This window comes from Prionailurus viverrinus, chromosome D3 (assembly GCF_022837055.1).
Source record: "Prionailurus viverrinus isolate Anna chromosome D3, UM_Priviv_1.0, whole genome shotgun sequence".
In the NCBI taxonomy this organism is placed as follows: domain Eukaryota; kingdom Metazoa; phylum Chordata; class Mammalia; order Carnivora; family Felidae; genus Prionailurus; species Prionailurus viverrinus.
This window is the reverse complement of record NC_062572.1, coordinates 14,134,748-14,161,591: the sequence shown is the minus strand read 5'-3', so window position 1 is coordinate 14,161,591 and position 26,844 is coordinate 14,134,748. Positions and strand designations below refer to the sequence as shown.

The following is a 26,844-nucleotide window of genomic DNA, read 5'->3' as shown; positions in this document are numbered from 1 at the left end:
GCCTGGGGCCTCCCCGGGACCCCAGCCCAGGATGCCCGCAGGCGCGAAACCCGCACCTCGCGGAGAACAGGCGTTCCCACCCCGTGGGTGACCGCTGGCCGTTGCAGAGGGGAGCAGGTAGATAGTGTCCTGCTCTGTGCTGCTCCAGGGGGTGGCGCTGGGGTGTGTCCTCTCCCCTAGAGGGTCCTTAGCACGGCTGAGCCCCATTCACACACCCTTGGCTTGGCTTTCGCTGTCTTACTCCTCCCCGTCCCCTGGGGTCACGGGTGTCGGGCTCCGCTCCCCTGGGGGAATGACCTGCACCGGCCCCCAGCTCCTCCCCATGGCTCTTCCTGCTCCCCGCAGAAGTACGTTCAGGACATCCTGCAGGAGCACTTGGCAGAACCTGTGTACCGAGCCCTGAAGGAGCAAGGGGGCCACATTTACGTCTGCGGGGACGTCACCATGGCCGCCGATGTCCTCAAAGCCATCCAGCGCATCATGACCCAGCAAGGGAAACTCTCAGCGGAGGATGCCGGCGTGTTCATCAGCAGGCTGAGGGTGAGTGACAGGCCGGCTTCTTGGATCCCTTTCCTGGCATCCAGTTCCCGTCTCCTCTTCCTCACCCCGCCTGTCTCAGTGATCGGGGGAGCCTTGATGACATCCCCGGCTGCTCCATTTTCCCATGTGTGGCTCAAGGTGGAGGATACTGGTGGCCCCAGACCATAGTTGAGAGAGAAGGAAGGGTGACTGGGCGCTGGGTCAGTGCAGGCGCAGGTATGAAATAGGGATGGCGGCAGTGCTGTGTGAAAATAACAAGTGAGTGGGCTGCTGGGTGGCTAGATAGAAACCGTCCACACCCAACTTTTCCTGCCCCCAGAACCACGCTGCAGCACTGCCCTGCGTGGTGGTGCAGGTTGAACACTGCACAAAAAAAAGTTTGTCTAAGGCCAGCCACCCTATGTTTGCACAGAGCCATGTACCTTGGCACGGAACTGTGTCTACCCCAGAAAGAGGGGTACTTTCACCTAATTTGCACAGAGGCTAGAAGCAGCCCAGCAAGCAGAGTCCTGATTGAGTGACCCGCTGCCCCAAATAGGAGGAACCGAGTCCCATGCCTCCACAAAGCTCCAGAGATGATCCCATCCTTCCCCCTTCTTCCCTAAACGAGCATTAAACATTTTTTTGCACAAGAAGTCTTGCCCTAAATCTAATGCTAAACCCCAGGTGGTTAAAAAAAGGAGAAGAAGGAGGAGAAGAAGAAGAAGAAAAAGAAAAGAACTTTCTGGTAGAAATGCCACAGATCCAAGGGGAGCGGCAGAGAGCTCCTATCGCTCGATCTCTTTGGTATGAGCCTTGGAGACACTGTCATAGATTCCCGGACCTCTGCAGAATAAGGTTCAAAGACTACCCCAACTAAAGGTGAACCCATTCTACAAATGTGCAACTTCCTTCAGGACCGAAGGGTGCCAGAACTGAACTCTGTGCCTCGTAGTGCTTCACTGTGATTCCGCGTTGTTCCCCCAACCAGGGCCCTGCCTCAGCAGTGGGGCACACTTTCCCCTTGTTGAATCCTCAAGGACACGGCCCTGGGAGGATGTTCTTGCTGCCTGCCCCTCAGTTTGCTGAAGGAGCTCCCACTTTCTCCAGAAACTCTTAGACGCCAGAAATCGGTCATCACTTGTGCTGTTTCTTGAATCCCCAGAGGAGATTCCTCTTTTTTGGTTGTTTATTTCTGCGCAAAGATGCCCGTCTTTGGATAAACTCATGTGTGCCCGCCAAGTCTCCACTCTGGTGGCTGTGCAGTGTTCCCTGAGTGCTAAACGGGCACTTTTCTCTTCTCCCATCTCTGCTGGCTTCTTCGGGCTGTGATGCCTTTTACACTCCACCCAGCCATGCCCAGAGCTGAACTTTGCAGGAACAGGAGGAGGGAGAGAAGGGGAGCGAGGTTTCCCTTTGACCTCCTCACTCCCTCTGTCCTCAGAATCGGCAGCTCTGTTTCTGGATGCAAAGCGAAATGTTCTTTGCCCCCTGGGCTGGAGAGACGGCTCTGCGTTGGAGCGCCCAGGGTCTTGTGAAACGCAGCCCTGGAGGCCAGAGATCCTCCAGGGGGCGCTGGGTTACACCTTGTTTCTTTAGGAACCGACTTCTTTAGGGATATTCCATTCCAGGGTGTCAGCGTTGTCTGTCCCTTTCCCCCCTTTGGCTGGCATTTGAGGGCTGTTTCTGTCCCCCAGGATGACAACCGGTACCATGAGGATATTTTCGGGGTCACCCTGCGAACATATGAAGTGACCAACCGCCTTAGATCTGAATCCATTGCCTTCATTGAGGAGAGCAAAAAAGACACTGATGAGTAAGTTGCCTCCATCCTGTGGGCAAGGGGCGGGCAGGGGTGTCAGGCTTCGTTTCACACTGGCTTTCCCACAATGGGGGGGGGGGGGAGAGGGAGGAGGGCAAATACACATTCTCAGGCCACCCCACACCTGCTGACTCTGAAACTCTGGAGCCAGAACCTCAGCTTGTGTTTTAGAAAACCCTCAGGGGATTCTGAGGCCCCTCCATGTGTGGGAACCCGGGCTTTGGGTGCCCAGCGTCTGCCTGGGGCGCCCCCTAGTGGAACAATGGCTCCAGCCTCTGGGAAGGCGTGTTGGAGCCTCTGCTCCCGGCATTTACACCGCCTCCCACGCCCCCCAAGTCGCTCAGAACATTCTCCTCCACACAAATCCCAATTAGTGTTATTATGACAAGTTTACCGGCCTTCTGGAAGTTGCTGGGAACAGTCAGAGGCGTCGCAAGACTGGATTGAGTCTCAGGATTTCAACCTTATCTGAAGGCCTTGACCTTTGAACTGCGACTACAACGTTGCTCACCCTATTCCCGCCACAGAGAACTTCCAGACCACCACCGGATGCCCCTTGTGTTGAATTAAGTGGAAATTTGGCTGTCTCGTTTTTGGTAGCAGAGGGAAGACACCCCGTTTCTTTTTTCCTTAAGTTTGTTTATTCTGACAGAGAGAGAGAGAGAGAGAGAGCGCGCCCATGCGCATGTAAGTGGGGGAGGGACAGAGAGAAAGAGGGAGAGAGAGAATCCCGAGCAGGCCCCGCGCCACCAGTGCAGAGAGCCCGATGCGGGGCTTGAACTCACAAACCTCAAGATCATGACCTGAGCGGAACTCAGATGCCACCCAGGCGCCCCAAGACGCCCCATTTCTTAAGCAGCCTCCTTTCTCCCCCCTTAGGATGACATACTTCGTGTCCAGTAGGCCCACACTTGATTGCCTTTCAGATTACAACCCCTCTGGCTGTCAGAAAGCCCCTTTCATTGTCCCTCTTCCTGGCCCTTTGTGTTGTTCATTCCAGAGGAGCCCCAGCTGGGGGCGAGGAGTGGGGGTGGGGGTGGGCAGGCTACAGAAGAAACGGCAGAACTTGGTGCCCTGTGCCCAGAGCTTGGTGGCTTCCCTGGGGCTCTGCAAGGAAACAGAGCAGCTCTGTTCTGTGACACTAACTCCCTCCCTCCCTGTCTTCCCACAGAGTTTTCAGCTCCTAACTGGCTCCTCTTGCCCAGATGGATGGCCGGGGGGGCTGTCCCCTGCGCTCCGGCAGGGGCGGCTGCAGGTTTTCTAAGCGTGGACACTGCTGAACCTTCCCTACGGGACCCCACGTGGCCCCCGCTGTCCCTCTCGTCCTGTCACCGTGGTTGTTCCTCTTCTGGGTCCCCACCCCTCGGTGGTTTCCTTGGCCCTCCTGGGTTTTCTCCTTGAGTTTTCCTGCCGCAATGCGATGCCTTTATAATCCACAGTGGCTCTTCCAAAACTGTGTCCCACTCTCTCTCTCTCTTCCTGACAAGGGCAAATCACTGGTGCATGAAGTCACTGGAACATGGCTGTCGCTCCTATTAGGGCTTGTTTTCTGGGGTTTCCCCTGGAGAGGCTGCAGGGACTGGTCAGGAGAGTCCCAGCCAGTCCCTCTGCCGCTGAACCGCCCCCCATCCTTTTTTTATGATGACGTCCTCGTTGTGTGTGTATGTGTGCACGTGGGTGCACGCATGTGACAGGCCTGGGTCCCCGTCGTCCGCCCTCTCCCCTGGACAGGTGTGTTGCCGGCAGCCTCTCAATGCCCCCAAACCTTGCCCTGGCCTCGTATTGGTTCCTCACGTGTCCATAACTTAAGATCTGTGCTCCGTGTTCCTGAAATTCTTATCCCTGAAGCACCTTAACGGTCCCCGGTTGCAAAGGGCAGGGAGAAGGGAGTGTGACGATTAAGGGGAAATCTCCATCAAAAAGGGGCTCACGGAATTGCATGCGTTTAGATCCCAGCACGCACCAGTGAGCGAGCCCTCTCTGGGAAACTAACCCATCTCAAGGATTAAGCAAACCCCCTCCCTGATCCTACCCTGCCCGCCCCAGATAGGATCACCTGATTTGGCCCTCCCCAGATAATCCTACCCGCAAGTCTGGGAAGTAATGTTCCTGTCTTTGCCACCAGGTGACTTGGGGCAAGTCACTTGTCCTCAGTTTCCCCTTGTAATGCTATGAAGCTAAAAAAATAAAAAAAGAAGAGTATGAATAGATGAAACTTTAAAGTGGTGGACACTGGAGAGCATCTCAAGGAAGAGTCTCATCGCCGGGTTTTTTGTTTTGTTTTGTCTTGGGGTGTTTTTTTTTTTTTTTCTCCAAATGGGGACTTGCCAATCTGCCCTAGGAAGGAAATCACAGAAGCCTGTCCAAAAGGGTAGTTGGAGAGGGAAGCCATAACGAGGCTTCACATAGTTTCTTGTACGGGACCACAACCCAGGGTGGCCTGCCCCACACGCTCTTGGACTTCTACGAGTGATCCCGTGGTTTCAAGCCTGATAAAATAATTTTGACACATTAACGAACTTTGACTCCAATCAAAAACGGCCAGCAGTCTTCAGTGCGAGGGGCCTGCCCTGGGTCCCCAGGGCTGGAAGGGGAGCCTTCAGACAGTGGGTGCTTCTGTTTGGTTGTGTCCTAGCATACAGAGAGACAGCTTCGCCTTTCTGTAGGGCACAGTGGGCATTTCCTGATGCTCCGCTTGGGGGGCCTGCCAAAGAGAAAGCGCCCCCGACCCTCTCTAGAAGGGACTTAGGACAGGGGGCGCCAAAGAGGCATCCCCAGGAGGGGACAACCTCGGAGATTCTTAAAGGCAAAGGGCAAACTAGACCTCGCCTTTCTCCGCCCATCATTCAAGGAGGAATTCATCAGCGCTTCCCTCTCCAGACCAAGCTCTGCGCGTGCTTCTCCGTCCCCAAATAAGTTCTTGTGTGAAGTTCCTCTGTGCATCTTCTTCGTATAGCCCTGCCCTTCTGGTACCAGGCAGGCAGCGGGAAACATCATCTCATTGTGTCAGGGAGTCCGAAGCAGCGATTATAGAACGGGGATGCATCTTTCGTCCCCAAAAAGGAGTTTTGTTTTTAGAGTAAACGCCTTTCAACTCCCGACACAAGCTGCTTCATGATGCCCGGGCAGAAGACTGGAGATCGGTCTGATGTGTTTCTCTCCTTTGCCAGAATCCCTGTTGGGAAAAACCTCGCTGTTATGAGCCTGTCGGGAGGCAGAGTGAAGTCCAGGTTCAGGGTTTAGGTCTGATCCAGGGTGGGTAAATGCTGCCCTCTTGTGGTGGTTTTTAGTTCAGTCCCAGTAGCCAACCCGAGGGGCCCAATTTGGCTTCACAACAGGTGAGCAGAAAGTAGGACTCACTGGGCGTTTGGGGGTCACCTAGGCTGCAGCCCTTTTGGTCCCTCTCCGCCTTGAACTGGCCTGCCGTGGCTCCAACCGCACTTAACAAAAGGGAGTTTGGCCAAGAGGAAGGAGACATCCCCAGCAAACAGGAAAAGGTGAAATGGTCACGCTCCCCATCTTGACGATGAATCCATAATCACGTCTTGACTATGAATCCCGCACCTCGTGTTATGAAAGAAGAGAGGTAATTAAACTCCCTGAGCGGAGGAATGTTTTCCTGATTGGTTTCCACAGAGTGAGGCAGCCCGGGACCTTTCCGTTCGGGGAAATGCTTCGGGCTTACCGAAATGGAGCTTTTTGGAAACGGACCCGAGTCCAAATGCTAACTCTGTCACCCCTCCTCCCTGTTTCCACAGACAGCCCCGGGCTGGTGACTTAACCTTTTCAAGTCCATATACAGCACCTGTATAGCAAAGTGGGTTAAATGAGATAATGCCCGTAAAATAACCAGTTATGCCTCCTGGCCCGCTGACGCTTTTGAATTTTTTTTTTTTTCACTTCGTCAGTAACTGTATGCAGAAGGCGCAATGATGGTACAGAACAATATACAGTTCCTGTTTGTGGAAGATTAGAATCTCGTATGTAGACACACCAGGCTTAGAATCAACATACGTGTCTGGGGTTCGAGAACTGGGTGGATTGCACCTGCCGGCCTGGGGACACCAGGTTTCGAGGAAGTAGGAAGGGTGGGGACGAAAGGCACAGACTGGGAACGGTAAATCGGGGCTGGCTTCAGGCGTGGCTTTGGAAGGCTGTGGAAGCTGACGGTGGTGAGGCAGATGCCTGGCAGGTGAGCAGGGGCCAGGTGCTAGGGAGAGGCGAGGGCATGTCGAGGAATTTTGACTTCATTTGGTAGGCAGCAGGAAATCCCTAAGAACGTTTTTTTTTTTTAATGGGAAAAAATCAGGCGACTGGAATTGCGCTTGGAAAAGAATATTGGGGTTGCAGCACAGAGCGTGGCTGGCCGGCCTGTTGAACTATCTGTGGAGTATTGCGGTTACCAAGACTGGACTGAGGGAAGAGGCAGATGCAGTGACAAAGCCACTCCAGGGGCTGAGTCACCAGGAACTGGAGACCTATCTGTTGCGGAGAAAGTCAAGAGTCTTCCCTCTAGGCTGAGAAAGGAGCCTCATGAGGAAAAAACAAAACAAAAAACAAAAAAACCCAGCCTCATGGGAAAGAAGAGTTTACACTTGTTGCCATGATTACCAGCCAATGGGGTGAATCCTTCCAGGCTCCGGCCATGCCTGCATGCACACAAAGAGAACTGACCCCAGGCCAGTAGACATTGGCCTTAGAACACGGGATTTTCTTGCCAAACACATTCTCGGCAGCCACCTGCTTTGGACTTCCAAAAGGAGGTCAGGTTTTGCCCGAAGTCCAAAACAAGTGAGATTTTTTGACCCAGATCACGGGTAAACAAGTTTCTATGCCAGGATGGGCCAGCCAGATGCCTGGGCCCCTTGTCCTCTAGAACGTTGGCCATTCGTGCCATCAGGAAAACTGCGGGGTTAAGATCTTGTTTTAAGCCGGCCATTAACTGGCATATTTTCATCTCTGCTACCCTGACCTCTAATGTGTCACCATGGCCCCCTTACCCACAAAGCCTTCTGTCTGAACTGGCCGGTTCATCTGAGACCACCTGCAGGTGACAAGGAGAGAGAAATATCCATCTGGGCATCCTAGAGGACTTGTCCATCCTCACTGACATCTCTCAACCCTTGTAAGGCTTCCTGCATCCAAAAGTCCTGGTTAGCTCAAGAATTAAAGGCCAGGGGCTGGAACGGGGGAAGGGAGATCTGAGAGTCCCTGCCCTACCTCCCACCATCCGGGACTCATCACAGATGGTCCCACGAACCTGAACCTGACCTTCCGGCGCTGACACGAACCTGGTCTCTCCTTTCTCTATCATACACACCCTGTCCTCGGTCCCCCGCCAGTCCCTGCCCCCAAACACCGATGAGACTCGGGTGAGTCTTAGGTGAGGACCCAGGTAAATGTTCACCCCTGGAACACGGGTCTTGAGTCTATTCCCTATGACTACTTGTCAAAGTCCCGTGCAAGGGCGGAGGTCAGGGGTAGATATGCCTTTGTTTGCTGAGGCGTCTGAGTTGTCCTGGAATGTCCGAACGGTTCTGGACAAGAAGGACATGTCTGCCTGGTCCAGGACAGCGACCATTCTTAACGAGGTGGCCCTGGCAGGCAGGACCGAACAAACCTGCCTTAAGATGCTGCTTTTCCATAGTCTTCCAGAAAATGACTCCAGGACATCAAAGTGCCCCAGCTTGGCTCCCAAGCTGTCAGAGCCTCTGGTCGAGGGCCAGCCAACCTCAGCACTATTGGCATTTGGGCCCAGTTCTTTGTGGTGGGGGCTGCCCTGGGCATTGTAAAGACAGGATGTGGCATGTCATCTCTGGCCTCCACCCACTAAAAGCCAGTATCAGTCCCCGTCCTGCCAAATGTGACAACCAAATATGTCTTCGGACATTGCCAGATGTCCCCTGGGAGCAAAACCATCGCTCCTGGCTGCCCCAGGCCTTTTCATCACGGACCTACTGGAGTCAGCGGAGGACCCCTCGGCCTGATGGCTTTGTTTCCGTTATCTGCCACCAACTTGAGACTCCAAGGATTTGGTGGGGGGCCGGGGGGATAAAAAAAGTGGTTTCACAAACTCCCTCCCAAGACAGAAGGATGCTGCTTCCATCTCGGTAGGAGGCTGTGCCCTCGGCATCGCTCTGATTATGACCCGTGAAGGCCCAACGCCGTGCCGCCCTGCCTCCACCCTGTTTTCCTTGTGTCGCGCTGTCTTGTGATCGTAGACCCACTCTGGGCTCAGCAGTGGTTTTCTGGAAGGCAGAAAGAGAGAGAGAACACGCAGTTGGCCGCCCCTCCTTGCTGTCCCAGTGGGTTTCCATTCAGGGTTGAGGAGCTGGGGAGGTGGGCAGAGTGGGTGTCACATGTCACCAAACACACACACACACACACACACGCCGTCAGAAACTCGGACGTCCCCCTACCTCTGAGCTCTCGATGCTGCTAATGTCCGCCCAGTGTCCCATGCGCTCCGGCACCTTCCTTTAAGGACTGACGCCCACCCCACGCTCCTCGCGAGGTTGTCCAAGCTGTGTTCACTGCATGCTCTCCTTCTAACTCGTCCTTGATGGAATTCAACACAAGTCTACTTATGCCTGTTTGCATTATGGTTACCATATTAAAAAGTGGAGTCGACTTCACTGGCTGTTGTCTGTTGTTTGATTTGCTTGGAGCTTCTCCCACCTTTGCTTGCTGTCGCTGGCCAGGTGTCCCCCCCCACCCCCACCCAGGAAGCCCACCCTGAGGGAGGTGGCAGAGATGGGTTGGGGAGTGGTCTGAGGCAGGGGAGGGGAGAGGCGGGGAGGGAGGGAGGGAGAGCAGTCCACCTGATCCGAGGGAAAGCCGGAGCTGCAATATTGTCGCAACAGAAATTTCAGCCAACAGTGCAGGGAATTCTGAAGGTGACCTTCCGGAGCTGTCCCGTGATTTGCGGCCAGAAGGCCGGGTTTCATACCCCTCTGTCAGCCAGTCCTGGACCAGCCTGCTCTCTGCAGTGGAAGCCACCCCCGAGGGGTGGATTGCTGAGGGCACTCCAGGATGCTTCCAGCAGCTGGGGAACAGTTCTAGAGTCTTGACATGGATCCAGATCCCGGTGGAGCATTCCCAGCATCCTGTCCACACTGCCCCACAACACCTTTGCCCCCATCATGGCTGCATTCACTGGATGGGCCCCAAAGAAACTGTACCACCTTTGCCCCAGCCCTCTCTCCCTGTATACACAACCCTGAGGACCCTAAAACCTAATTCCTAGCTAGCTTCAGACCCGGTTCCAGAAGGAAGGAGCCTCAAAAGCACCAAAAGGACAGATGAAGAGGAGCTTACCCCAAATGCCCCGACAGGATGGTTAGTATAAAAGGATAAACTGGGGGGGGGTGGGGGCCCCCAAGGCTTCGTCATGCCCTTCTGGACACGGCCATTTGGATGCCGTGACCATTTTGACATTCACGCCTATTTCCTGGCCAAAAAGCACAAACAGCTAGATAGCCTTTTAAACTACAGAATAACTTCCCCAACATCAAACATTCCCCACATACCATCCCTGCCTTCTCCACCCTATTCCTGAACCTCAGGCCCAAGTTCAAATGCGAGATGCAGGTCAGAGATGGGGGTGGGACCAGAGAAGCCCTCAGTGTCCAGCTCTTCCCTGCCTCACAGAAACTAATTAAAATAATGGCTAAGAGTTATCAAATGCCAATCTTCATGGGAATAAGACGTGTATCATTACTCAACTTGGGAAACCGAGGCACAAGGAGATGAGCCAGTTTGTGCAAGGTGAACGTAGCTAGTACACGTTACAGGTAGAATTCGAACCCAGACTGTCCAGCTCTAGAATCTGCATTCTTCACCACCAGCCAGTGCTGCTGCCAGGAGACCCAGACAGTCAAAGTTCAAATCCCGGCTCTGCAACTTTGGACGAGTTACTCAACCTCTCTGTTTCTTCCTTTCTGCATGTCTAGTAGGCTGCGGTTGTTTCAACTTCATTGCCTTGCAATGGGATTAAATGGGTTCATATATTAACATATTCAACACACATAGAACAGTATAGGATAGGATAGGATAGAATAGAATAGTCCCATATACGAATAAATAAAGGTCCTAGCTTCCGATGTTCTCAGCTTTCTTTCTCTTATTCAAGCTCCATCTTTCTTTTTAATTCTCCATCTTTCTTTTAAAATTTTTTTCTAGTGTTTATTTTCAAGAGAGAGTGACAGAGTGCAAGCAGGGGGAGGAGGGGCAGAGAGAGAGGAGACACAGAATGTGAAGCAGGCTCCAGGCTCTGAGCTGTCAGCACAGAGCCCGACGCAGGGCTTGAACTCACGAACTATGAGATCATGACCTGAGCCAAAGTGGGACGTTTAACCGACGGAGTCACCCAGGCGCCTGTCACACGGCTCCTTCTTGGCATAATTCACCATTTGCTATTCAGCCCTGGGTGCCTTAGGCACCCCTTCAGACTTCTGTCATCAGAGGAGACATTTTAAAAGCCAATTCCTGGGTTTCTCCCCCGCCTGCCCATTAGTGCTTGCTAGGGATAAGTTCTGACTTCTGAATTTTTAACCAGCCCCCCAACCTGCACTGGAGTTTTGACAAGTCCAGCCTCAGAGGTGGCTGGGAACAATTTAACATTTCTCTGCATCCTGCCTTTTTTTTTTCTTCATTGGACCCTTGGCAAAATCACCGAGAGAACAAAGCCAGAGAAATTATTTACAATCGAGGGATCAGTATGGAGCTTGGAACCCACATCACTACAAGGAAATCGCTTTAGCAATGGCCTCTGGAGGAAAATAAGGTTAAGTTAATCAAACAGCAGACAATTAAAGCTGAGTAATTAGTAAAGGGTTTTTTTTTTTTTTTTTAAATCTTTTTGTACTGCTAGACTTAGGGAGGGAGGGGAACAGGGACGTGTGGTCTCTTGGTCTCTCGGCAGTCTGGGTTTCCTCCGCTGGAACTCAGAGTTGATATCGGAAGCCTCTCTTAGCTTTTCCTTGCAGTTCCCAGGAACGTGAGATCTTCAAGTTATGAGCCCCTCCTTCCTCTGCTCCCATTTCTGGTCTCACGGGGACGTGGTGGGGAAAAGATACTAAGCGCAGGAAAGCCTCTGAGACCCACTGTAATTTCCAGGTGTGGTATCCGCGGCCTTGGTGAAACTGTGCGGTAACTGAGTTTCATTTCGAAGGCTTTGAAAAGAGTCACTGATGGAAATGCCGTTATTAGCAGAGAGCTACAGGCCAATCTGTGGGGAGAGAGACACCTGTTCCTTTTTCCTCCAGGCTGGTGGCTTCCCCTTCTTTGAAAAACACACACTGCCCCCAGATTGCCCTTCTGAAACATCTTTATCGTCATGCCTTTTTTTACAAGGCATTCAATGCCGCCAGGGACCAGAGGATCAGGGCCATCCCCTCTGGCCAACATTCAGTGCTTGCTCTGGCCACAGGCAGGCTTTCTCAATTTTGGTTGCCTCCCTGGCTCCACACAAAGCTTCCCTGTCTGTGGGCTCACCCCAATGGTTCTTTGTGTGTATGTGTGTGTATGTGTGTGCGTGTGTGTGTTTTGCCTTTGTCTTTTATTTATTTTGCATATAATTTACTGCCAAGCTAGCTAACACACAGTGTGCTCTTGGCTTCGAGAGTAGATTCCCATGACTCATCACTTACATAAAACACCCAGGGCTCCTCCCGAGTGCCCCCCTCAATGCCCATCACCCATTTTCCTGGCCTCCCCGCCCACCCCCCAAGGGTTCTAAAGGCAGCTTTTCTCTCCTTCCGGCTAGCCTTTGTTTCTGCTCCTCCCCTTACCTGGAAAGCTCACCCCTCCTCTTCGCCCAACTCCAATCCCATGTCTATTGCTGAGGGCTGGATTCAAACACTGCCTTTTCAGCTTCCCTGTACCAGTCGCTTGGCGTATCGGAGAGATTGCTTTGCCATCGTTATGTGTGTCTGCGCGCGCATGTTTTATCTGCCTCTATGTATTTGTTACCTCTTGCCGCTGAATGCTGAGTAACAGCCAACCACGTAATCTCCCTGGCACACTGCATTACTGCAGATTTCGGGGTCATGCGGCTGTGAGCAGCAGTCCTGCAGCCACCTTTACTGTAGCTTCGTAAAACCCATCAGAGACCTCTGACATCCAGAGCAGTGAGATCATAAATTTGTGAGGTTTTTTTTTTTTAAATGTTTATTTATTTTTGAAGGAGAGAGAGACAGAGTGTGAGTGGGGGAAGGGCAGAGAGAGAGAGAGAGAGAGAGAGGGAGACACAGAATCCGAAGCAGGCTCCAGGCTCTGAGCTGTCAGCACGGGGCTCGAACTCACGAGCTGTGAGATCATGACCTGAGCTGAAGTCGGCTGAGCCACCCAGGCACCCCGTGAGGTTTTTCTTATAAAGTGTGTTTATTTGAGAGTGAGAGACAGCGAGCGTGAGCAGGGGAGGGGCGGAGAGAGGAAGAGAGAGAATCCCAAGCGGACTTTGCACGATCAGCACACAGCCCTACGTCGGGCTCGATCCCACAAACCGTGAGATCATGATGGGGTCTGAAACCAAGAGCCGATGCTTAACTGACTGGGCCACCCAGGTGCCCCTAAATTTGTGTTGTTTTAAGCCAGTAAATTGTGGTAATTTATTACAACAGCAATGGAAAACTCATACAAAATCTGCATTAAATCTGTGGTAGTTTCATATTCACTACTGCTCTAGGAAAGAATCCCTTTCCTTGCCTCTTCCTGCTTCTAGAAGCTGCCCTGTGTCACATCTCCACTCTCTGCCTCTGACCCTCCTGTCTCCTTATAAGGACCTTTGTGATTACATTGGGCTCACCCAGGTTGTCTAGGAAAATTCCCCATCTCAAGAGTCCTAACCTAATTACATCTGCAAAGTCCCTTTTGCCATGTAAGGTAACTGTGAACTTGTGATTTATAATAAGAAATATATATTTGGTCTTCACCCCTGTTTCTGGCAAAGAGTTCCTAAAACCCTTGGGATTTCCTAAGTGTTAAGAGCGATAAAGTTGTCTCATTATTCCCAACAAACCCCTTTCACCCACACCTGAGTGGATGTAAATGCGGTGAGTTTGGGAAAGCATCTGGGGATGGGGGGCTGGTTGCCCGGGAAACGAACCATGTGACCAAAGGGTTGGAACTTTCAGTCCCACCCTTCCTGACCTCCCGAGGAGGGGAGAGGGGTCGAAGGTTGTTGAATCAATCACCAGCGGCCAATGAGTGAATCAATCACGCCTTTGTAATGAAGCCTCCATAAAAACCCAAAAGGACAGGATTCAGAAGCACCAAGATTGGTGAACCCGTGGAGATTCATGGAGAACGGTGCCCTTTGAGAGGGCATGGAAGCTCCTAGACCTCTCCCCGTACCTTCTATCTGGCTGTTCCTGAGTTATATCCTTTTATAATAAGCCAGTGACCTGGGAAGTAAAATGTCTCTGAGTTCTGTGAGTCATTCTAGCAAACTGGTTGAAGAGATCAAGGGAACCTCTGATTTATAGCCAATCAGAACTACAGGTAACAACCTTGGCTTGTTAAGTACCGGCTACAGGGGAGCTGGGGCAGTTTTAGAGGTCTAAGCCTGAACCTGTTGGGGGCTGATGCTATCTCCAGGTAGACAGTGTCAGAATTGGGTCGAATTGTAGTGTTGGAGAATTGCTTGGTGGTGCTGGGAGAAAACACACACATGTCAGAGGCTCCAGGGATTAGAATGTGAACGTGTTTGGGGGCTACCACTCAGCCTACTGTAGTCCGCCCTCTGGCCCCCGGAGACTGATGCCCACCCCCACCCCACCCCGTGCAAAATACAGCCAGCTAAAGGATTACTTATTCACCAGAAATATAATGAGGATTTACTGTGTGTTAGGCCCTTTCATAGACACTGGAGATCAACCAGGAGGGCTCACATCTGTTGGAAGGAGAGAGACCGTAATTTTTTTTTTTTTTTTTTTTTTGAGGGAGTATGTTATAGTGATAGATGGTGATAAGTGATTTTGGAGAAAAAAAAACAGACGGAGAGTTTAAATAAGGCAGTTTGGTGGCGGGTGGGGGGAGGTCTCATCAACCATGTGACTGAGGGAGAAAGTCAAAGGGTAAGTGAGGAGCTGGGAAGCCAGCACTCCAGGAAAAAGGAACTGAACTAGCAAAGGCCCTCGGCTGGAACAGAGTCTGGGGAAATGGACCAGAAGAGAAAGTGTTTGTAGACGTATTTTGAGAACAAGGAAAGCCATTGGGGTCGTTGAGGGGTGTGGAAATGGTCTCTCTAGTCAGATTGTAGAGATCTCTTGGGAGAGGAATATTGAAACCCTCCGGCCAAAGATAACCAGATGTACACCATATGCTGATACTCCACAAAGATGAGTTTATTCGCAGGGAGAGGGCACTCTGGAGGAGCTCTGGGGGGCCTTGTAGGATGGGGTGGGAGGGGGTTAGTCTAGCATTTAGGCTTATATTAGGTAATTTTAAGCGGGGGCTATACTGCCTCTGTGTTCAATACATACAGTCAGCAGTTCAGCGAGAGGGAACTGTAGGATTAATTTTAACATCTAGAATCTCCCCTGTTGCCCAAAGAGAAAGAGACTCATTCCCTTCTTCCCTTCTCAGAGCATTTCCTTGAGAAACTGCGTATGTGTAAATCTTTCCTCTGTCCTTTGATATGTACACAAATCTTTTCTGTCAGTGCTATTTTTTTTTATTATGGTAAACTGCATGTAACAGAAAATTTGCCATTGAACTATTTTTAAGCATACAATCCGATGGCATAAAGGGCATTCTTAATGGCATATAACTGTCACCCGTATCTCTTTCCAGAACGTTTTCTATCACCCTAAACAGAAACTATAACCATTAAGCAATAACTCCCCATTGCCTCCTCACTCCCAGCCCTTGGTGACCACCAGTCTACATTCAGTGTCTATGTATTTGCCTCTTCTAGAAGTTTCACACCAGTGGGATGATACGGTATCTGTCCTTCTGTGACTGGCTTCTTTCACTTAGTATAACGTCTTCAAGGTTCGTCCGTGTTATAACACATATCAGTACTCCATTCCTTTTTACAGCTGAATAATATTCCACTGCACATATATATGACATTTTGCAAATCTTTTTGAAAGGCTAAACAAGCCGGGGCACCTGAGGGACTCAGTTGGGGCTGAGTTGGTTGGAACTCTCTCTCTCCCTTTCTCTCTCTGCCCCTCCCCTGCTCACGCTCTGTCTCTCTGTCTCTCAAAAATAAATAAACATTAAAAAGATTTTAAAAAAAGGAGAAGAAGAAGAAGGAATGGGCAGAGGGAAGGCCTGGATGGCATCGATAAGAAAATAAAAGTTGTTCTTAAGAATGGCATACCAATCACCTGTGCAGCTGTGGGGTCTGCCTTCCACCTAAGGGGCTGAACACTTTGGTTACTAAAGTCTTAGGGTCATTGGGGCTGCTTTTCACATTCTTGTGGCCAGAGTGAAAGCCAGGGGAACATTTAGGAGCCACACTGGAGACATGGACCTAGACTGTGGCTGAGGAAAACGGAGAGGAGACAGATTGACGACCATCAGGAGTGATCTGTTTAGAGAAGGGAATTGCTTCCTCGTTCCAAAAGAAGAAAAAGTTTTCTCGGAGAAACTGAGGCAGAGAGAACATACCCTCTGCTTGGGCGTTTGAATATGGATAGTGCTTCCCAGCACACTTAAGACATGATCCCAAGCCTCTTTGTAGGCCCTGTAGGACCTGACAGAGGCAAGTAAGTACGTGCCTCGGTTGACAGCATGGAATCTGGGACCGCCACGTCATTCCAGTTTAGAGCTGCCCAGCTAAGCCTTTTCCCATTTCTTGATCCACAAAATCAAGGGCACATGGCTGTACTATGTTGTACTATGCTGTTTAAGTTTAGGGTTTATTTGTCCTGTGGCAATACTAACTGACATATACGCACGGTTTCATTTAATAGGAAGATCTGTTGTCTTTCTTTTGCCTCAAAAAGTGACGTTTACTCAGAGAAAAAAATGACAAGAGGTCCATCCCTTGGCTGTCTTCCCTCCCCCCTCCTGCTCCTCCTCAGCGCCACATGGACTGAACCCTGGGTAGGACGAGGTAGCAGGACAGCCCCTCAGATGAGGTCAGTCACATTGAGGGGCATCTCCTCAATGGAAGTGTGTAGAAGGTCTTGATGTCCCGAAGAGTCCTCTCGCCTTAGGGAGATCTGTTGTTTCTCCCACTTTATAGATGAGGAACCCAAGGCACAGTGGGTGGAGCATGTGACTCTTGATCTCAGGGCCACAAGTTCGAGCTCCACACTGGGTGTAGCGATTACGTGAAAAAATTGCCAATAATAAGGCCACTTAAAAAAAATAGGAGATCAAGGCAAGGTCTTTAAAGAGGTAATTGAGTTAAAATGAGGTCGTTAGGATGGTCCCTAATCGAACAGCACTGGTGTCCTTCTAAGAGGAGACTAGGACACAGACACACGCACAGAGAAGACCACTTGAGGACAGAGGGAGAAGACCGCCATCCCCGAGCCATGGAGACAAGCCTCAGAAGAAGGCCACCCTGCCCACACCTTGAACTCAGACTTCTGGCCTCTAGAACCATGGAAAAATACATTTCTGTGAAGCCACTCACTCTGGGGTGCTTTGTTACAGTGCTTTAGCAAACGAATACAATCAGTAACACACTTTTGAACAAATGTATTGAGGTGAAATTCACACGACATAAAATTAAACATTTTATTTTTTTTTAAGTGAGCTCTACACCCCACGTGGGGCTCTAACTCACAACCCTGAGACCAGCCAGGCGGGTGCCCCTAAAACTAAACATTTAAAAATGAACTACTCAGTGCCAGTTAGTACATTCACAATGTTCAACCACCACCTCTATCTAGTTCCAAAATATTGGAACAGTTTCTCCCCATTCCTCTATAACATACTTTCATCCAGTACTTTCCCTGTGTCGGGCACTGTTCTATGCACTTTACCTCAATGTACTCATTTAATTCTGTTGACAGTCCCAGGAGGCCAGCATTCTTCTTATTATGCCCATTTTTCAGATAAGAAGCTGCCCCTCAGAAAGTCTGACCTGCTCGAGCTAAACAGCTCGTTAGACAATTGCAAATAATAGACAATTATTGAGGATCGACTATGTGTAGGGTCTGGGCCACGTCACTGGGCACCCACAGGTGATCAAATGCTGTCCCGATGCTGAAGTTGCTTTTGATCTAGCAGGAAAGACAAAGGTTGGATAGTTATAAATTAATTAATGACAAGACTGAAAAATCCTGGGAAGGAATCATACCTGGGGCAGTGGGGCTGAGGTGAGGGAAGAAATGTCATCTGGAGAGTAGTTAAGCTAAGGCCTGGAGGAAGGGAAGGAGTAGCTCAAAGGAAGACATTCTAGCACAAAGTATATTCTAGGCAGTGGGGCCAGCATACATGTGAAGGCCAGAAGTGGAAGGAAAGAGACCAGGCTGGCTGGGGCATGGCTAGTGAGCGAGAGAATGGCTTCGGATAGGCAAGGAGAGGCAGACAGGGGTCTATCCCTTTGCAACAATGTTAGAGATTTCAGATTCATTTCTAAGGGCAGTAGGGAGCTATGGATGGCTCACCATCCACTGAGAGTTAACTTTATAACTTTATTACTTCCAGGGCATTCTGATTTCCAAATTGGGGTGGGGGCTACCTTGTTGAGCCTCTAAGTACTGACAACAAATCGTTCTATGCCTGTGTGCCCCCCCCCTCACCCACCCAACTGGACTTCGAACTCCTGGGAGGCAAAGACAGCATCTTACTCACATCTGTATCTCCAGGGAACACAGCACAGGGCCTGGGTTAGTAATAGTAATAGTAACGGTAATAATAGGCACAGGCACCAAAAAAGAGTGCCCACCCACACCTGGGTGGCAATTCCTGCTTTGAGCGTTCAAACCCAGGCTCTACCATTTTTTGTGTCTGTGACTTTGAACTAGTGGCTCCCACCTTTATGAGCCTTATTTTCCTTATTCCTTATTATTTCCTTAATGATACTAGAATGGGTATCATTACAGTACGTAACACAGAGGGCTCGAATAAGGAGAAAGAACCTGTAAAATGCTTGGCACGGTACCCTCTCAAGAATATTAAATTAGCTGTTATTACGGCATACTGGTTTAGAGCACAGTCAAGCACAAGCCAAGCGGATCTGAATTAACATCTAGGACACGGGATTCTGAGTAAGTCCGTTTATCTCCCTGAAGCTCAGTTTCCCCATCTGTAACTCAAGGCGATAAAAGTTGATAGGGTTATTGGGAAGATCTGATGAGCTCATGCACAGGAAGCGCTCCGGACACATAATCAGAAAGGGAATCTGCTTTGATCGCTGGTTCGCAGCCGCAGGGCCCACAGCACAGCTGGTTTGTAAGAACGGGTTTCCCTGGGTCAGCCGCGGCCCGCGTCGCGGGGAGGGGGGTGGCCACGGGTGTGGGCGGGGCGACCTGGGGCCCGGCCCCTCGAGGCGGGTGGGCGGGGCGAAGCGGAGGGCCCTGGCGCGCGCGCGCGGCGGGCCCAGGTACGCGGACAAGATGGCGGCGGCAGCGGTCGACAGCGCGATGGAGGTGGTGCCGGCGCTGGCGGAGGAGGCCGCGCCCGAGGCGGCGGGCCTCAGCTGCCTCGTCAACCTGCCCGGCGAGGTGCTGGAGTACATCCTGTGCAGCGGCTCGCTGACGGCCGCCGACATCGGCCGCGTCTCCAGCACCTGCCGGCGGCTGCGCGAGCTGTGCCAGAGTAGCGGGAAGGTGTGGAAGGAGCAGTTCCGGGTGAGGTGAGCCGGCCGCCCCGCCGCCCGCGCCCCCGCCCTGCGCCCCCTGGGCCCGGGCCTGGCCGGCCCGCGCCGCCGCCTCCCTGCTCGCGCGCGGACCCCTCCCCGGAGGCCACCCCCGGACCCCTGCCCGCGGACCGACAGACAAAGGCCTCCAGGCCGCCGGCTCCCCGGGCCCCTCGGGTCCACGCCGCTGCCCAAATTGCGCATCGGGAAGCGCCCGGCAGCCGGGCCCGCCTTAGAGGGTCACGACGGTAGGATCCCCGCTGATCCATCCCGCGCGCTTCTTTGTGCCGGACTCCGAGTTAAAATGTTTACGTGGATCCGGCGATGCAGTGATCTTAACAGCCCTTGGAGGAAGCGGACGCAGCATCCCCTGCTTGCGGGCGGAGAGCACAGATTTCGATGTGGGACCGCGGATAAATCTGGCCCTGGCACACTCGCCGTGTGACCTTGCGGGGTAGCGACTTCCCTTCCTTTTGAGCCTCATGCATCGACTTTAGGCGGTGATAATTAGACCTACCTTTTGCTGTTAGTTATTAAAGGAGATGATGTGTAAGGAGCATTTACGCGGGGCCCGGCTCTCGGGAGGCGCGCAGGAAATGTTAGCAGCCCTGGTCGTCACTGTTATTGTTGCTGCAACTGGCCCCATTTTATAGATGGGGAGCGGAGACACAGCATTCCTACTGCTACGCCAAGGTCACGCCGCGAGCGAGTGCGTGCGTGCCGGGTGGAGATTTGAACGGGGTCCATCGCCAGGGCCCCTAGTGCCGCTAAACCAAACTGCTCGTTCCCTGTGTCTCAAGGCTGCCTTTGATTTCGCGTGTCTGCCTTTGAGTCTCCGTGAAGCTGAGGGGGTGTTTCTCTCCTTGTAGGTGGCCTTCCCTTATGAAACACTACAGCCCCACCGACTACGTCAATTGGTTGGAGGAGTATAAAGTTCGGCAGAAAGCTGGGTTAGAAGCCCGGAAGATTGTAGCCTCCTTCTCAAAGAGGTTCTTTTCAGAGCACGTAAGGATCTGTTGATGTAGCTCCCGGCTTTTGCCTACCGTGGTGCATGTGTCTGGGTCTGGAGGCTTCAGCTCATCCAGCTCTTTTCCGTATCCGTTTTTCAGTCCTCACAATCCCTTACTCACTTAGATGGCCGCAAAGAGTCATTGTGTCCTTTTCCTCCTATCCAACAACGCGAAGCCATTTGTCCCTGCCAGCTTTACTTTTCTAAAGCCAGCGAGAGAATGGGGCTGGAGGGGGAGGGACGGAACTGCAGCACAATGTAGAGGGAATCCAGATCAGCATTCTTTCCCTGCAAGGGGGTTAAACCTATTTTTCGGAGCCTCCCCTTGAGTTGGGGCATCATCAGTGATTGAACGCCGTACAGATTTCACCCAGTAGTTTTCCCGGAAGGGTTGACGAAATTAATACGGTTTTTCTTCTCTGTGGCTTTGAAGATTCTAACCCGTGGTGAATAGCACTATTTGTTAAGGTAGCAGAGGATTAGAAGCGATCTGTAAATCAGAATTATTATTCCCTCAGCTAAATTATCTTGCATTACATATCATTATCCCTGAAAAGTTTTTGCGTCTTTGTTGTTTTTCTTATTATTGCTGAAATGCATGGGGTTTTGTTGTTTGTGTTTTCCCACAAAGTGTCTCAATTTCTGTATCAGGTCCTGGTTCTTTTTGTAACTCTGGGAAGTAGTTCACACTAATCTTTTAAATTTATTTCTTAGGGGGGAGGTCTGGAAGTAGAGCCAGTCTGATTTATTTATTTTGGGTTTGTTTTTTTTTTTTAAAGTAAACTGTACGCCCAATGGGGGGCTTGAACTCATGACCCCTGAGATCAAGAGTCACATGCTCTACCAAATGAGCCAGCCAGGCACCCCTGATTTATTTTACTATCATGGTTTACCGAAGATTAATTCCTCTTTTCTTCTTTCTTTCTTTCTTTCTTTCTTTCAAGATTTTATTTTTAAGTAATCTCTACACTCTATATGGGGCTTGAATTTACAACCCCAGGATCAAGAGTTGCGTGCTCTACCGACTGAGCCAGCAAAGCACCCCGATCAATTCCTGTTTTCTAATGTTAATTAATATTACTTCATAGGGTTCATACATGCAGAGTGTTTTCAAGGCTTTTCAAGTTTTGAAGGGGAAAATTTGAACTTTGGACAAATTTGAACTTATTCTTCTGTGGAGAATAAAACTAGATACTCCCCAGTATAATTCATTTCTATAAATAAACGTTCGTTGATATTAGGATGGATAGTTTATGTTCTGGATGAGCCATGTCCTGGCTGAAAGCATTCATACCATATTTTTAAAACTGGTACAAATTGTTTATGGGTGCTAGATATATTTGATGCACTTTGTCATGGGCTGCTGGTTTGCAACTCCTACTTCTAGTCCAACTGGTTTTGTGTGCATTTTTAACAGCCTGTGTGTTTGTCCAATAATGATGAATTGTTATGTTTTTTCCTTAGCTCCCTCTTTCCCTGTACCACTGCCTAATTAGAAGTATGTCAGAGACTTTGAACATAGTAGGAATATACTTAAGATTGATCAGTGGGCGAATGATTACTTTGGCTCAGGACCTTTCTATTCCTATGTTCTCTGCATGCACACAGGTTGACATGAAATTTCCTGGCTACTTTTAAAACCAAGTGGGGGGCGCCTGGGTGGCTCAGTCAGTTAAGCGTCCGACTTCAGCTCAGGTCATGATCTCACGGCTCGGCTCATGAGTTGGAGCTCCGCATCGGGCTCTGTGCTGACAGCTCAGAGCCTGGAGCCTGCTTCAGGTTCTGTGTCTTCCCCCTTTTCTCTGCCCCTCCCCTTCTCATGCTCTGTCTCTCAAAAAATAAAAAAATGTTAAAAAAAAAAAAGTGTTAAAAAAAAAATGGAAGAATTAATAGAATTTTAAAGCTCATTGGTACCATCACCTAAATTTACAGAGGAGAAAATAGGCCCAGTGAGTTGAGCTACTTGCCCAAAGTACTAGACTTCTCTCTCTGGGTCTCTGCTCCTACTTGACTGCCTCATAAATTGCATGAAATCATTGTGAATTATGATACTGAAGCTACAGACTATGAAAATATAATTAGTGTACAATTGACAATAAAATCTGAACAAATTCTTGATACTGGACTAATTACTTTCCAGCCATGGTGAGTGGTACAGGATAGCGTAGGATAGCATTTACCACTGCCACGAACATGAGCATCTTTGTATCTCAGATTTGTGTATGAGGGTGACAGCACTGTTGCCTGTGACTGAGGCCTGTTTGTATATGTCTTCTTCATAGGTCCCTTGTAATGGTTTTAGTGACATAGAGAATCTTGAGGGACCAGAGATATTTTTTGAGGATGAACTGGTGTGTATCCTAAATATGGAAGGAAGGTAAGTCATAGTTTTAGCAGGGATTGTTTTTTGTTTGTTTGTTCTAATAATAATGCCCAAAATTAACTGCTGTAATTTGTATGTGGCCGAGCCCTGGGACATGGGCTTCCAAATCTTTCATGTCTTGCTGTAATTATATTTTTGAAGAATTCTGTGTAAATAATATAAATACACTGAGACAATTGATATTTAAATAAACCTTACAAAAATCTTTTTGGGAAGAAAAGAGAATGTGCATTTGTTCCCACTGTGGGTCACATACTGGGCTCTGGGAACTTGTATCTGCTATGCCATTTAGTAATATAAACTACCCTTCCTTTGTTATGACCTCTCCATCCACCATCACTGAATTTGTCTGTTATGGGCTGATTTTTTTTTTTTTTTTTTAACAATTTCTGAATTTGGGTAAGAAGTCATCTTACTTTGGCTATGAACATTCTAGGTATCTGGTTGAGTCCTTCTTTTATGTCTCCTGATCAAGAAGAATCCATCATCTCTTGGTTGTTGCTTACAAATTTTTATGCCTTCTATTTTCTGCTGTGAAGGTTAATTTCCAGTTTACCTAAAAAGATGACTTGGCTTCCAGTGTAACATACCTGTGAAAAAGGTTTTCTGAGCTCTAACAGTTTGGAAACTATTAGTGATGGAAGGTAGAAATGTAGCTTAGCATCTTCCTTAAGAGAGCTCACTGTGATGTGTCTCACAAACAAGAAGTAAGGTATTCTTCTTGTTGTTTTTAAAGGGATTTAGGAGAGAGAAATGTCTATCAGTGGAACAACTGTAGGGGAGAGGTAAGATGTGCCACTATTCTAGGCCTTGGATGAGTTCAGATGCAGAGGTCATTTTTCCGTTTCTATTTTGGTTTATCTATAAATGAATTAAAGTATGATCTAATAGTCAGCATTGTGCAGCCTTAAAAATAAAAGCTGGCCTGTCTTTTTTACATATATATGCATATACTTTAAAATACATAAATGTAACATATATACTGTTTATTAGTTTAGTTTTTTCTAAATTTTTTTTAAACATTTATTCGTCCTTGAGAGACAGAGAGAGGCAGAGCATGAGCAGGGGACGGGGAGAGAGAGACACACACAGAATCCGAAGCAGGTTCCAGGCTCTGAGCTGTTTGTTAGCACAGAGCCTGACGCGGGGCTCGAACTTTCGAACTGCGAGACCATGACCTGAGCCGAAGTTGAACGCTCAGCCAACTGAGCCACCCAGGCGCCCCAAGTTGTTTTAGTTTTGGTTTGATGTTGAGTGCAGACTTTGTTTCTTTTTGCTTATGCTGTTTCTCCCTTCCTCCTTACTCCCTCCATTTGTGTTGGTTTCCTGGCCCCGCCCCTGTAATTAACTTAGGTTGCCAACTTAGGTTGTGTTCCTCATGCCAATATACATCCACGTTCGTGGGGATAGCACATCGTTATTTCACAAAATTGTGATCATTAACTAGGTACTTTCCTATATCTTTTTTTTCTCATTCAGCCATTACCTTGTGGAAATCTAATCAACTGATTTGATTCATTTTATTAATGGCCGTTTACTGTTTTACAGTATGTACCATAGTTTATTTAACTACCCTGCTGTCGATGAGTAACCACTATCTTCTCCATCTTATGTTGCTGGGGAGGGTGATGTTTTTCGTGGTGTCATTTCTAAGTAATAGGCTCGTAGGAATGAGTGTCCGAGGTCAGGCTATAGAATGTTACTGAAAAACATAAAAGATAGCATGTCCTTGGGTGGAGAGACTTATTATCACAAAAATGTCAGTTCTTCTAAAATTAACACATAGCCCTAGTGCCATTCCATTTCAGTTCCAAAAAGAGTTTGGGGACAGGAGGGTTTTTTTGTGTGTTTTAATTGGATAATATTGGCATAAAATATATTGAGAACAATAAATTCACTAGAAAAGCCAGAAAAAACAATTTTTAAATAATCACGATGTAAGACTTGCACGGCTAGATGATAAGGCATATGATAAAGCTAGCTGTAATCAAAACAATATAATGTTTAAATGAAAGTTGAGAGCGACATCAGTGATAATTATTCAGAAACAGGTCCCAGAATAGAAGATAATCTATTTAAAGTCAGAGGGGGAAAGATGGCATATTTAATAAATAGTATTGGAGGTAACTGAATATTCATCTGGAAGAAATTAGAACATCATGTAGCAAAATTAAGTTCCACAAGATTAAATTACCTAAATTTAAAAGTTACCACAATGAAAATCCCTCAATTAAATAGACTTCGGGTCCAATCTAGGGAGACCTACTTAACCAAGACTGATAATACAAAAGCAGTACAAGAATATAGACAAAGGGTTTTTCAATAAGAAATAAACTTCCCTATGAGCAAAGAAACTGTAAAGAAAGCCGATAGAATTCTTAAAATTTCTAAGAGGAAATTGAAAAATGTACAAAGGAGGAGGACATTCAGAAAAGAGCAAATCCAAGTAGCTGAGAATCATGTAGATCTTTAAATTCACTCTTCACAGAAATGTTAAGTAGTAACAAAATATTGCTTTTTTCACCTCTCTCATTGGCAAAATGACTAAATAGGCACAGCCAATTAAAAAGTATACTGTTGGGGCACCTGGGTGGCTTAGTCAGTTAAGTGTCTGACCAGCTCAGGTCATGATCACAGCTCATGGGTTCGAGCCCCACATCAGGGTCTGTGCTGACAACTCAGAGGCTGAAGCCTGCTTTGGATTCTGTGTCTCCCACTGTCTTTGCCCGTCCCCTGCTCACATGCTGTCTCTTTCTCCTTCAAAGGTAAATATTTTAAAAAATTTATTAAATTAAAAAAAAAAGTATAGTGTTATCGTCTTTTTAGAAGTAAATGTCATAGATATGTCACCCCTTGGCCTGACATAATTTGAGCCTAAAACAGGGTTATTTTTAAATGACAGGGAATATGCTCACATTTGTAAATATTTTGGGATACTTTACATTTGTAAATATTTTGGGTATTCTTGAAGGAGCCTGTTTGTTTTCATTCCCAGCAAATGCTTGTTGTGCAGATACGGAAAGTATAAAAAGGAAGAAGGATAGTTTTCCAAAAATGCTAAAGCATTAATCTCTGGATATTTGAAAATATTTTGCTTTTATGGTGTTCTGTGTGGTCTTTAAAAAGAGTACATCTTCAATAAAGATTTGAAACAACATATTAAAAATGGCATACAGTATACTTGAGAAAATGACCCAGAGTGACCATCACTGAAACATTTCAGTAAACCTACTGGATTTTAAAAGAAAAGTCCTTTGGGCATCCAAGCAAAAAAGATGAAGTCACTTACAAGGGAAAGAAAATCAGAATATCATCAGACTTTTCAACAACTGCTCTGTGTCAGAGGAAAAAACAGTAACATATTTAAGATGCTCAAGGATCAAAAATGTCAGCCAAGGATTTTTATATCCAGCCAAACTGACTTCCAAGTATAAAGACTGCAGACCCAAACTTACCAACTTGCAAGGACTCAGGGACTTTTGAGCCCTTCATGAGAAATGTTCTAGAAAATAGGACAGTGTCAGACAACCAAAACAACCAGAGAGACACTGACACAAGGACTAATGGTGACCATCAAATCCGTATTTATTTGTAGGATTACATCCAAGTGACAGTTAATAGGGTAGAAGGTATTGTATGTAATGGCCATAAACCCTTTTAATATAGATGTAGTACAACTGTTTAAAAAGCTGAGCAGAGAATAGGGCAGAATGTAAGCAAAATAAATTTAGCTCTTGTCAGTACTCATCAAGGTGATAAATATATTGGTCTCGTTATTCTGAAGCTTGGTATATGTATGTTTCTAAGAGGGATGTGGAATAAAGCAGACAAGTAACTAGGTGATATTCTAAGTCATCTCTGGTATCCTGGATAAGTAGAGTATTCTTGGAAGAAAGAAATGGTAAAAATTGTATAGTTCTGAATTTGATTTAGAAGTGTCAGTATGAATTCCTGATGTATATTTAAAAATAATGTAGGTGTATGTATGTGTGTGTGTGTATATACACACATAGACACAGGAGATTTATTATTTCTATCCATCGAAAAGGTTCAGAAACAACAACCAGCCTAGTAGAAATGATGATCCCTAGTAGTCAGACAGTGGTCTTAATATACCATTTCTCATCAAAAGAAGCCAGGGTTTTGGGGAAAGGGCTGATTCTAGGTCTTATACAGGAATTGTAAAAGATCAGGCTGGAGAATCTTGAAAGCCTGGAACCAGGTATCAGGAGAAGTACCAATATTTCATGTTGTAAGTGTTCAGGGACCAACGTGGAGAGGCTTCCATTGGCCAGAGATAGGATTTGAGCAGTAGCTTGGATAATAACTGGAATGGGATGAAA

The 26,844-nt window shown here is 48.3% G+C and overlaps 2 protein-coding genes across 8 annotated transcripts in view; both read left to right on the top strand.

Annotated features, from left to right (window-relative positions):
* Positions 1–3,822, top strand: part of NOS1 (nitric oxide synthase 1) — a 115,125-nt gene extending 111,303 nt beyond the window's left edge. The window contains exons 28-30 of the mRNA XM_047828819.1: positions 346–540; positions 2,217–2,335; positions 3,513–3,822. Coding sequence (XP_047684775.1) covers positions 346–540; positions 2,217–2,335; positions 3,513–3,528 — 330 coding nt within the window. The 3' untranslated portion in view covers positions 3,529–3,822. The remainder of the gene's footprint in view (positions 1–345; positions 541–2,216; positions 2,336–3,512) is intronic.
* Positions 3,823–18,830: 15,008 nt separating this feature from the next.
* FBXO21 (F-box protein 21) overlaps positions 18,831–26,844 on the top strand; it is a 54,659-nt gene continuing 46,645 nt past the window's right edge. For 6 of the 7 annotated variants that reach the window (XR_007146011.1, XM_047828838.1, XM_047828839.1 and 3 more), the window contains exons 1-3: positions 18,831–19,106; positions 19,979–20,114; positions 22,401–22,495. Coding sequence is in view for 6 of the 7 variants with exons in the window: in XM_047828838.1 (XP_047684794.1) it covers positions 18,868–19,106; positions 19,979–20,114; positions 22,401–22,495 (470 nt within the window). In the remaining variant the exon portion in view is untranslated. Of the gene's footprint in view, positions 19,107–19,262; positions 19,564–19,978; positions 20,115–22,400; positions 22,496–26,844 lie in introns of those variants that run through there. The other variant, XM_047828842.1, reaches the window with a different exon arrangement.